General features: G+C 40.4%; 1 protein-coding gene across 1 annotated transcript in view; it reads right to left on the minus strand.

Annotated features, from left to right (window-relative positions):
* Window positions 1–13,140, minus strand: part of PSIP1 (PC4 and SRSF1 interacting protein 1) — a 32,745-nt gene extending 19,605 nt beyond the window's left edge. The window contains exons 1-5 of the mRNA XM_064735720.1: window positions 13,009–13,140; window positions 12,347–12,533; window positions 11,300–11,376; window positions 7,608–7,746; window positions 2,888–3,004 (exon numbers count right to left, since the gene is read on the minus strand). Coding sequence (XP_064591790.1) covers window positions 2,888–3,004; window positions 7,608–7,746; window positions 11,300–11,376; window positions 12,347–12,418 — 405 coding nt within the window. The 5' untranslated portion in view covers window positions 12,419–12,533; window positions 13,009–13,140. The remainder of the gene's footprint in view (window positions 1–2,887; window positions 3,005–7,607; window positions 7,747–11,299; window positions 11,377–12,346; window positions 12,534–13,008) is intronic.

A 13,140-nucleotide genomic window follows, 5' to 3' on the forward strand; every position in this document is an offset into this window, starting at 1 on the left:
TGCGTTCAGCCTCAAAAAGAGATGACTGAGGGGGGACCTCATCAATGTGTAGAAGTGTCTGGAGAGAGGGTGCCAAGAGGAGGGATCCAAGCTCTGCTTGGCAGTGCCAAGCAACAGCATAAAAGGCAATGGGCACAAATGGGTGCACAGAAGTTCCACCTCAACATGAGGAAGAACTTCTTTACTGTGCAATGACCAAGCAAAAGATTGCTCAGAGAGGTTGTAGAGACTTCCTCCCAGGAGATATTCAAGAACATTCTGGACACAATCCAGATTGTTCTTGAAAGTCCAATGTCCTCTGGGACGACTCTGCTTGAGCAGAAAGGTGAGCTAGACTAGGTTCCTTTCAGCCTGACCCATTCTGTGATTTTCTGTGGGAATAACCCTTCAGCCAGTCAAGGACATCTGTTGTAGCCGTGCTTCCTCACAGGTTCTTGTGCACCTGCTCACTGACAGAGCATGGGAAACTGAAAAGACCTTGGTTTACAGTAAACACTACTTGGCACAAGCTGAAACATCGGTGTGTTATCAACACTTTTCTCATACTAAATCCGAAACACAGCACTGCACTAGCTACTAAGAAGAAAACAAACCCTATCCTAGTTACAACCAGGCCAAATTGTAAACAAATCACAAGTATTTTATAATTTGTGAGATTGTAGTTTATGCGCTTTTTCTTGTTTTGTTGCAGTTTTTTTAAACCTTTAAAATTCTACTTTTGGTTTTGGGAAAGCAGTTAGAACTTCAAAAATCAAGCATTTATAATTATTTGCTTGAAAATAATTAACATTTCCTTGCAGCCTATATATCTGCATGTCTTTTAGATTACCAGTTCTTTCAATCTGAATAATATTGGCTTGTCCCACTTTCAAGAATCTTTTTTAAAATTACATTTTTAAGGAGATAGCTTTTAAAATTTCAACACTAAACAAAGCAACTACTACACAGTATTTCTAATTACACGAAGACATGTAACATCACTGAGTCTTTTTACAAAGTACAGTTTTAAGACAGAAAAACAATTGGCTCACTAAAACCAAAGGAAGCCATAGTACAAGGGCTGATTAATGGAATGTTATAGCTACATTACCACACATAGTGTATAAAAAAAAAAAATTGCTCTGCATTTTGCCTTAAGATGATTAATTAGGCAAAACTATACAAAAGGACCCAGTCAGGATCTTCCATTCCACCTTTATGTTTAAATGGCTCTATGACTTCCTGTTTCTCTTACACTGTGCCAACGCTGAAAAGCCTAGAAGTACTTTTGATAAGAAACATGAAGCTTAAGTCACTGGCATCCCCACTAGCACATGCTGCTTGAGGCATAAATTCAGAGTCAAGCAAACAGATTAATCAACCAGCCCAGTTTAAAAGTTTCCCCTCACAGTAGCAAATGCTAAGAACAAATGCTTTTACAGGCAGCATGAATAGGCAAGAGCAGCACTGGTTTGCTAACATTGTCAGGAAATTATGTGTTTCAAAGCACTGCTAAGGTATAGCAAATAGAACCCAAATCATCCTCACATTCCATACTTGCAAAAACTAAAATAAGGAACTCTAGGCAGTAAGAAGTCAGGAGAAATAATCCATCAATAATTCTGCAGGCTCCAACTCACCAAAACCATTCTCAACATAATCTATCACTACACTACCAGAAGACTATTTTTTTTCACTCCAATCAAAGAATTTTTTTACTCTTGAATAACAAAGTTATTACAGCTAGTGGACACTAATCCTATTTGCTAAGTATCTGACACACTGCAAATTCTGCAGCTGCAATTGTGAATCACTACTGAAGGACAGCCAGCAACACCTACAGAAAAACTACATGAAACCTTGGCAAATAATCCAAATGGAAACAAAGATCAAGAATAAAGGCAAGTCTATTCAAAGTAGTCTGACATTTAATTTAAGGGCGCTGCTCATCATGTTGAGTAGTAATTTCCAGAAATGAGTTACAAATAAATGGGATACCATAAATGTCAATCCCACCTGCATGACAATTTTTGTCATTTTAGAATTCTATTCTTAAAAACACGGAGAAGAGTTGACAACACACAGTATCTCTCCCATGCCACATGAGAACTATCCCCATATGAACAAAACATTCAAGAATAGAGAAAAATTCAAAGCAGTGTACTACCAAATCATTTAATGTACAGAAAGCTAGGAAGCTTTACCTCTTACAGTATAAATTATGCACTGCCCCAGCAAATTGAAACAAAGATGTTTCAGACTGAAATGAATTTCACTTTGGAAGGTTACTAAGGTATCTACACCTTAACATAGCAAAGAAGCTAAACTCTGTGTAAACTACTGCATACTTATTCCTGGCTTAAGAGTTGAATTGATACAGCTATGAGATTCTCTATATCCTAAGTAGTTCATTAAGGGTATGATCTAATTAAAGCTGATTCTTATAAACCTTTTCTGGCAAACACACTTAAGTACCCTTTCACCCATGACAGAATCTAATGTTCAATTCTAGTTTTCAATATAAATGATCACAACTGAAAGTGAGTCATACATGTCTATAATATGAAAAAGTCTTTAAAAACAGAAGGAGAAAAGGAAACCCAATTCTTGATCATAATTATAGTTTTCCAGCTTCTCCTGCCTAGGAAGTACTGTATGAGTTTAGTATGCATTATGATGTGGAAATACAGGCTGGTAAAGAAATTAACTTTGAAAAAACATATAGAGCACTGTAAAAGGAAAAGAGAAGGACAAAAGTATTACTGTAAATATATCTGAAGAGAAGCAAATACAGGCAAGTTACAACATTAAACAGCTGTTAGTTTAAAGTATTTAAGTAAAGACTTGGCAATACAGTTTTGACTTGAAAATATTTCAGGCAGAACAAAGCAGAAATTCAATCACTTACTTTTGGGACAGAACACTTTTTTCTTTTGGCTCCTGCTTTTTCTTCACTTCCCTCAGCAGGCTCCTGACTGCTTTCTTCAACAGTTTCACTGATAGGAGTGTTAATGGCTGGATGGGGCTTCAATTAAAAAAAAAAAAAAAACCAAAAAAACACATCAGAAATGAGATCTAAATCCCCTCCTCACTTGAGCTGTATTCTCCTACACACTACTTAAGAAAGCATCACATCAAGGAACCCCTTACTAGATGGACAAGAACATTAAATACATCATATTTCATTAATTTCCACTGTTTTCAATTTAATCTGCAATTTATTTAATAAACTTTTAAACTCTAATGCTGTAACAACTCATTTTCACATTACTATACTGCAATGTATTTTCTTATGCATAATATAACATATCTTAAGAGATAAAAAATAAAGAAAATTGTTTTGATCAAATAAAACTTTTGGTGCTACTATAAAGAAGTGCATTTTTAAAAATGCTATAAATCCTTAGTGGCTCAACTACTTGTTCCTGAAAATGTAAGCAGAAAAAGGATTACAGTAAGATAATTAATGAATTAACACTTAAAACCATAGTTACAGAGGAGATAATGTCTGAATTACACTTTTTTCTTCCATTACATTGTACATGCCTCTCCCCTTCTTACATATTAGCCACTTCAAATAAAGCTGGCAGAGCTCCCCTGACTTTTTTTATCCCTCCACTGGGGAAGTGCGTTTGGGTTTCAGCTGAATCTACAATCTCCTTTCTGCCCTCCAACTCCCTTACTAGCAGTTACAAGCAACATCTGCAAAATATCAACACTGCTCTTAGAACATTCCAGTTCTGGCAATGAAGCAGAAAATACCACCGCTTGGGTCCATCAGAGTGCATAGTGGAATTTACAAAGCGGAAGCAGATTTCAGCTTCTCGAGCCTAAGCTGCTGGCAGTGCGAACCACGACACCCAGGTGCCAGAGCACCCTGCAGCTGAAGATGTGGTGCAGCAATGGCCCTTGAGCATCCACTGCCATGGATGAGGTGTACCCCAGGAATGTTATGCACCTTGGTGCACATATGTCCTGGCTTAAGGCAAACTTCCTGCCACTTCGCTCTCAGAAGCAGTCTTAAAGGTGCAAAACTTATTTCTGGGCTAAACAGATGAATGGGGATACAAATCATACAAATCATAAAGTCACTCCAGGACGATGTGCCATTGTCATGGCTCCCCCACTGCAGTGAAACTGCTGAGCCACTGCCACAAAGCAGCGCCCACCCAAGATAGAAATGAGTGAGCAGCATGACCCAACAGAGCTCTGCCCACCAACAGAGGAAAGGATCTTCACAGGATGCACAGATTCCTGGTGGAGACTACCTTTCTCACTTCTTGCAATTCTTCGCTTTCCTCTACTTTTCTATTTTCTTCCATGCTCACTTCTTTGACAGTGAATAAAACTGAATTACCATCTTGATCACCATCATTTGACCTCTTTGGTCACTTAATCTCGCTCTCAGTTTATTTGAATTCCCCCACTTCCATGTTAGGGTGGTGGACAGCTTAGGGCACACAACCACACTGGAACATATGCCCAGCAAAAAGACAAAAAAAAGAATAAACAAACATTTCAAGTGAATGCCTTAGTATGGAGACACTAAGAGCCGACAAATCTGCTCCTCTAATATCATCTTGTATTCGGATTAAAAGTTCAACTTTGCCTAAGCCTTCACGTGATCACCCACTTCCCTCTGACCATACCTGCTACATGCCTGAACACAAAATTTCTTACTCATCCTAAATTTTTAAGCTCTGGCTCCTGAACTGTCCTCCCTGCTATTTCTAAGTGTGTAACTTTGCTCTAGAATCTTTAAAATCAAAGAGTTGTATGTAGATAAAACATACAACTCTTCCCAAGATACAGTCGCAACCAAGACCACAGCTAAAGAAATGCGTCCGTTCATCTATGCACTGAGTAGTGCAATATATTAGCATGCCATAATACATTATTCCACTTAAAGATATTGTTGGGAAAACAGTATTTACTCATCAGCATCTACGTTACTTTACTCTCAGTTTTTATAAGCAACTGCTTGCCTTCCCTTTCAAGATCCCTCACTGACTATGCACATCCTTCATGCTTGTGGGCAGGTGCCAGCGACATGGGCGGAACCAAGTCCATCACTGCCTGGAGTTGATCACAATTGGCTGGCAAAGGATGAACTGCCCCACTTCAACATCCCACCTCACCTGGGAACAGATGGTGCTTTCACCCAAATAGCAATGGGAGAAAGGGGAGAGGGATAGAAGGATGGTTGTGCACAGAACAAGATGCCTGCACAGGGCACATGGAGTTCTGAGGCAAAATAGATGCCAGTCAAGGAGGGACAATGAAAGAAGAGACACATAAGCCACTGCCTAAGCCAAAGAGAAGTTAAGGACTACATTTAGTGAAAGTAGTTCATGTTATTGCAGACTGAGCTGTGAACAGCAGGATCTGGAGACCAGAGATCTTGAACTTTGCATACAAAGGGCAGAGTAGCCAGCCAGGTGAGTGGAAAGTCAGAGACATCAGGAACTAAGGACTCAACTAAAAGACCCAACAGTTTCCAAGCTTAGCCTGTGAGGGTACAAATGTCCAGGGCTTCCTTTGTCCAGGATCCCTCCTAGGCAACACCCAACTCAAGCTGTTATTCTGGAGTTGCATAATGATTAAATTATTTTATGGACCCAGATGTCTGAGACTGCTAAACGAAACTCCGGGTGCAGCCAGAAAGGAAACGTTGTCTGCCTGTGTGAGTGTGGTGAGTGCAGGGAGCCAGCAGGGCACCCACTGGGATCACTGGAGCTGTCTGCTGCAGAGGGTGTCAGCCCCAGCTCAGGTGGTGTCATAGCAGCTCCTGGATGGTGAGACATGGAAGCTCTCTTAATGCCAAGCAGTGGTAGAGAGGAGACACAAGGTACACATCGGGGTAAGGCTGAAGGCCATAGAGGAGCCCACACTGCACCTGCTGAGTAAGAAACAAGGAACACCAAAAACAAAGTAACCACCTCATACCTGACTGCCTCCTATACCACCGTCTTACCAGGGAGCACACTGAAATGTCCAGAGAGGACACTGGGATCCAACAAAGCTATAGTAGATGTGCCCGGAGGGAAGCACGTTTCTCCTACTCCATTTTTTTGTCCTTCTTTCTTGTTACCAGAAGAAGTAACAAAAAGTGTTTGTCAACTGACTAAACTACACCAAATTGAATGCTTTGTTGCCTATTCCATACCCTTTTTTGGCAAAGATGGTAGAACCTCAGAAGCTGATTTCAGGCACTCTGCCACCCTCAAAACAAATTCCAGCTTCCCCATAAACTCCCCAGTAGACCCAGATTCAGCTGAGATAGAGGTAATTTTCTTCTTAGCTGGTACAGTGCTGTGTTTTGGATTTAGTATGAGAATTATGTTCAAAACGCACAGATGTTTTAGTTGTTGCTAAAAAGTGTTTACTCTTAAACAAGGAAAACACTACTTAGTGAAAATTAAAACACTGTTATCAACAGCATTCTCACACCAAATGCAAAACATAGCACTGCACCAGCAACTAAGAAAACTAACTCTATCCCAAGGGAAATCAGGACATTGCATACATAAACATCCAATCTTTCCATTATTTAAAATAACCAGAAGTCCTACTCCTCAAAAAAACCTTAGCTGTTAAATAAAGCCTTTTACAGATGTACTTTATCAGCACCAACAAGGACAACACACAAATAAACCAAAAGCTGGCTAAAGGGTTTGAATCACTTCAAGTAAAACTTGCTTTTAATAATGCCTAGCACAGAGTAGAAGGAGAAGACTATCAAAAGTAAACCTTTTTGCAGTTGAATGACAAATTCAGAAGCAAATTTGCATTATTTCCATTTGCTTTATCCATGTTCTCCTTCAAACTAGAAACACAGTAATGTGGGTATCGTATGAAGCTGGAATTAATTGGTGCTGCAATGACAACCTGGCATGTTGTGAAAAAACAGCAAATAGAAACAGAAGATAGCATTTCTTTTTATTATTATTGGAGCATTGCCTCGAAGACCCAATGGAGCCAAGGTCAGAATACATTCAGTGTACATAGCAAAAAAACTAAAAGCTTACAGAATGTCCAGAGCAAGTGAAGAAAAAATGAGCATGAGAATTTGTCTTCATAATAAATTTGGGTCCTTTTATGGGTAGCATTGTATAGCTCTGGTTTAAGCTTGGAACTTTTACAAATGGGCAAGAAACAAGGAACTACTGATGAACAAAAATTTAATTAAGTCACGTGACAGGGGCTAAAAGGCAAACATCACATTGCCTCCAACTGCTAGAATGAAAATACTGCACACTGGGAGAGTGTGTACTGCAATCTCACAAGGATACTTGTGGGCATAGGCAATTGGTTTTAGAACATACATGGCAGAGTGACTGAGACCCCAAAAAACCCACCACTTTTCAAGCAGTCACACAATTACAAAGGAATTTCAGGAATATAAATATAATTGTAAGTATGTATGTATCTCCAGTTAAACAACCCCCATCTCTTCTTATCCTATCAATAAAAGACACCAAACACAAACAGTATTTATTTTAAATTTTGTCTAACCTGCAGTTAAACAGCAGCAGTAAGTCATTACTCTGTGTCAGGAAAACACTTCGTACATTTCTCCTCCTCCCCCACCCAAAGCAACAAAGATTTGTAGAGTCTGCATAGCTTACCTGCTGATGAGAGAATTTCACTTTGGGATTATTATCAATTTCCCACAACCCTTCATTAAAACCCTTTCTTTTGTTTGGTTTGCCATATTTATCTTTATTTTCTGAATAAGGGAATATGTCCTTTGGCCCCAAAAATGCCCTTAAGGAAAGAAAAAACAAAATTTATATTTTAACTCATTATTTTTTCAAAGAAGTAAGCACCAAGTATTATTAAATATTAAAGTCATTAGTACTATAACAGCTATTCTACTAGAGTCCTTAAGTTTTCTAAACTTTGGCCTGCAACATGCCAAGGTCTCCATAACTACCACCACAAATAGAGACTTCCCTCCTTACTGAGGGAAGGGAATACTGAGAACCAGTATTATAGTTTATGCTGAAGAGCATCAAAGACTATTTCATTATGGTCTTTTGTAGTTAGGATTTCAGCAGGGACCAATCTACCTGCTGCTAACAGAAAAATGTACTCTTTGGTAGTACATTCTCAGTTTCAATCCATGCCTAGACATTGTTGTTACTGTAATTATATTACATCCAACTATTTGAAAGTTGCAGATACTTGCTTTCTGAAGTACCAGCTCATGGTAAATTAAAACAGATACTTCTAAGCTCCATGCCACTACTTCCTTCATTATCCTTAAAAAAAAAGCAGCTACCTCAGACTTACACCCCAATAAAAGGAGGAGAGAAAAGAGAAAAAACATAGACTCTCACTGAAAGCTTAAGCATTTTCTACTCCAGTTGTAAAGACTCATCTATATGCACAAAGTATTAAGTAAGCCATTCAGCTTAGACTGCAAATCACCCACCTCTTGGCAAGTTACAGTTAGAGAGGGTTCAGCCAGTGTGGGAAATGTGCACCTGCCAAGCTTATTTACCCAGACCAAAAGATGGGTAGGCAGATAGAGCAACGGGGAGAGACAAAAATAGGAAAAACATTGCCTCTCTTCTTCCCTATTCTCTAAAAGTAAGCATTTTTCCAGTCTCTAAGCTTCTGCCCATATTGTCAGGCATTGAAAAACACCTGAGAACAGCTACTGTGAAAAGGTAATGAAGCTAACTAGGCTGCTGCACTTTAGTCCTCATGTACCAATGAAGAAAAAGGGACAAGAAAAATTGAATGAAAAGAGATTACCCCAACACAGACAGTCCAGAAACTAGAGTTTAGTGTGACCTGTTTGTCTGTGACCAAACAAAATTTGTACTGATATGATCTATTGCCACAACATATTCAAATAAAGTGTTTATTTAAATAGTATTCATTTTATTACTCTTCCTAGATAGAAACACATTCAGTTGGGTCTTTTACAAAACTTAAGAGAAAACAAAAAAATGCAAAGTACAGGTTAAGACTTACTCACAGTAACTTCATAAACTCAATTAATAATATTTCTAGAAGTCAAATAAGAATTATTCCCAAACCAGTATTGCTTTCCTTTTCCCCTATAGTTCCCTTTTCCTGCTGTAACCAACCATGCAGCCTGAAATCCTGTCATCCTTTACACAGGAGTTTTTAGCATGATAAAGTGATTATGTGAGTTTTCAGAGTTGCCACTACTTACAGTATGATAGGCTATACATACACAGCCTACTAAAATGCTGAAGATAAGAGTATCTAACTTTGCACAATGTGTAAATCTTAACTGTGAGAAGCACAGCACTCAACAAGTTTACCAAATTTACTTTAATTCCCAAGAAAAAAGTACAAGAAATTGTTAACTCTACATAATTCCTGATGGATCACTGAAGTCATTACTTATAGCTAAAAACCTAAACAAAATGATAGGCCATGGAACACCAGTCTCCTTTGTCACCCAAACAGTTCCTTCCTATTGTAATTTATAAGTATCTGCTGTAAGGAGTAAGTGAGACTAAGAACTTGAAAAGTTTCACCTATCATAACTCTACAGATCTTAAGATAAGTAACATGCTTAACAAACACCAGGCGACAGCTGGGTCATGGAACACCATACACTGCAATGTGTGTGAAACAGAGGCAAAACATTTCTCTGGTATTCCACGGATTTCTGACACGTAGTAACTCAGAACCTAGAGCCTAACAAAAACAAGATTGTGGCAAAACTTTATTTAGTAACTATACCAGAGTGAGGAACAGCCATTTCAAATTACTCACACATTAAGCCCCCAATTACCAGATCTTTCAAACCCAAACACCTCTTAAAAGCCCGATGCTAAATCTGAAGTTGGACAAAAAACTTCTCAAAACTTGCTGAGGTGTTTTTAAGCCTTTAGATGAGGAGTTATTTCTGTCTTCCTTACATTCAACCTGCATTCCCAAACTTATTTGGAACTGCCCAAAACCCCACTGCAATCCAGAATGACACAGGAAGTGCCCAGGGGGTCTCTTTGCAGGGGTGAAGGGTGAGCAACAACACCAACAACAGAACCAAAGCAGTATTGTGTTGCAGTTGCCAAAGAAAAAGTTTTGTTGCGTGAAAAATTTAAGAAAAAAAAAGGAAACCTAACACATCTTAAATGATAATTAAAACAATGGACAAGACAAACCTTGCAACCTTGAATCGAATTCCAGGAACTCTTCTTAACCCACAAAATTACACACAAAGAAAAACTCCAATCAAACAAAAAAAAATTTATAATTGAAAGATTTGTTGAAAGATGAGATTAGCTAAAAAAAAAAAAATACATGATCCAAGCATATAGGTATCTTTTTCATCACAGAAATTGCTTTTTAAGAAAAGTAATACCAAGTAATGCCAGCAGCAGGGGATGCTTACTCTTTAACTCAACAGGACCATGTATCATCTTAGCAAGATACTTACTTGCTAAAGATGGATACAAAGTACCATATTAAGCAATTTCAATCAGTTTAATAAGATGAAAAAAAGTAAGATCCTTCCACGAAATGAGAGAAATGGACAACTTTTGCACTCAAATTAAATCTACCACTTTTTAAAGAAAAAACAGAAGAATTAAAAGCACACTAATACAGGTTTAAACTGCTTTGGTTTCTTTTGGCAACTCAAACAAAAAAATGGAGCACTGAATCTGATGATGCCTTAAATCTACAGTAACCCAACCAGTCATGCCAAAAAGCAACAGAGTAGTTTTCAAAAACAGATAACTACATAAACCCCAGGATATTTTCTATTAAATTCAGCAGTGGAAGACATACAGTCTCTCAAAGCAAATACTGTATCACCACAAAACACTGTATTTTGCATGTTGATAGGTATGAAGCTAACTGTATTTCCTGATCTCTGTCTCCAGATCTCATAAACATAAGATCATCCACAACCCAAAACCTCATCAGGAAAAAAAAACAAATCATAAAAACAACTCCAGTACATGATTATCTGTCCATCTCTCAAATTTTGTCTATTGCACTTTCTTTGAGAATATAGTACTAAGAATTTTGACAATATACAGGACTATAATTAAACTCATTACAGATAAAAAGGAAAACCAATCAGCTACATCACTGTGGGTACAATTTTTTTCCTCTGATGAGCAAAGCATACATGGTTATGGTCTACCATTCACTTGAAAAGTTTAAGTAAAATTTACAGAATCACGTGTTGACAAAACAGATAAATTTTGGAAGACGTGCTGATAAATACAATAGCTTGAAATACACTACATTCAGAGAAGATAAGTTTTTGTCACAGCATTTTAAAATGAAAAAATATAACCCTGAAATATAAAGTACTTACGTCTCATGGGTGCCAAAAAAGAAAATAGGCATTTTATTCATAGGTGGTTTTACTGCTCCATCAGGAACTTCATCCACCTAGGAAAAACACAGCCTATTATAGTTCAAATGAAGTAAGAGACAAGAACAGTTTAGGGGGAAATATGTAAAAAAATTAAGCATTAAAATGGGAATAAAAAAAAGCTACAGAAAAATAAATCAGGAAATTATATCTTTTTTTAACAGTATGTAAAAAAATAAAGCAGAATCAAAACCAGTATAAGCAACAATAGAAAATTACATTACTTTCAGTTTACGGAGATACTTTTCACATGACCACTTCTCTTAAAAGGAGAAATTACAACGTGTTACAGGTAAAAGACACAATTCAATTTCATTCACATACTGCCCATCCTTAAGAAAAAGCAACAGGAAGACTTCCTACCCTTATGCTGACCTGATAACTTGTGGAAGTCCAAATGTGAAGTACTACCAAAAGTGTAATAAACTTTAAAAGAACCCCAATTTACAACTCAGCATAAATACCTTTTTACCTCCATTCCCACATCCAACAGTGGTCCCAGAACTACAGCATGTCCCAGAACTTTGCATGACTTTTCTACTGGAGCACAGAGAACACAAAAAAGGACTGGACAAGTTACCACTTACACTCAGCCTATTTAACAGAAACAGGTGCAGTAGACATAGCCCATTCAGGAGTAATCTTGCCATAAATTCGCGGGGTTTTTTTGCCAAGAGCAGTTATTTGGAGACACCGTTATTGAACAGCTCCAGGGGCCTGCACATGCTCCAGTGTCAGGCTACCTACTATACAGCAGTCTTCATTCCGTAAAGCCGCGTTACACAAATTAGGACAACTAATGACTGCTTGAGAGGGCTACTTTTCACGGTACGAATCTGCAATGTGACTGCAAAGCGGCTTGCAGCCCCGGGAGCCCAGCCGTGTCCTCCCCCACAGGAGGCGAAGCTGAAGGCGCTGCTCAGCACAGGTGTGGGAGCGCACCCCGCAGAGAAGGAGGCGAGGCAGGGGGAGGAGGGCGAGCCTTACCCTGGCCGGCCAATGGGGGTAACCTTTCATCTTGGCGAAGATCAGGTCTCCGGGTTTGAAATCTCGGCTCATGTTTTCCCACCGACGTGACGCCCTGTTGCCGCCAGGCGAGCCGGGCTCAGAGAGGGAACGGCTCTGCGCCTCCAGCAACCACCGAGGCACCGCCAGCCACACGAGGTGCCACTCGCTGCCGGGATAAACACACCGGGGCGGGAGAGAGCAGAGAAGGGCAACACAAGAAGGCACGTCAGCAAGGGGGGGGCGGCCCCCGGCTGGAGCGCGCCGCGCCGTGCCCGCCCTTCACCCCTGCGAAGAGACCCCCCGAGCACTCGGCAGCGTGAGGGCCCGCCCGCGGGCAGGGCCAGGCCGCCCCGGCCGGGAGAGCCGCCCGCCGCCCAGTCCCGCTCTCCCCCCTGCCCGACCGGCCGCTCGCCCTCTCACGCACGCGGGCACGATGGCGCGAGAGCGCTGCAGGGGGCCGGGGGGGCGGAGGGAGGGGGCGCGCGGAAAAGAAACTCCGCCCGCCCTTCTCCATCCATCCCTTTTTCTCGCTCTCTCCCTCTTCCCCCTGACCCATCTTTCTCTTCCTCTCTCTCGCGCTCTCGCTCTCCCTCTCTCCCCAGCCCGCCCGCCTGCAGCTTCACCGCCCGTAACGCACTCACCGCTACCAACCGCGCTGGCGTCCAGCCCGCCGCTCGCCGCGGGAAACACAGCCGCGCCGCCTCCTCCCGCCAGCGGGCCGGTACCACCCGGCAAGCCGCACAGGGGCGGCGGGGTAGATCAGGAGGGCCGGC

This window comes from Zonotrichia leucophrys, chromosome Z (genome assembly GCF_028769735.1).
Source record: "Zonotrichia leucophrys gambelii isolate GWCS_2022_RI chromosome Z, RI_Zleu_2.0, whole genome shotgun sequence".
Lineage (NCBI taxonomy): Eukaryota > Metazoa > Chordata > Aves > Passeriformes > Passerellidae > Zonotrichia > Zonotrichia leucophrys.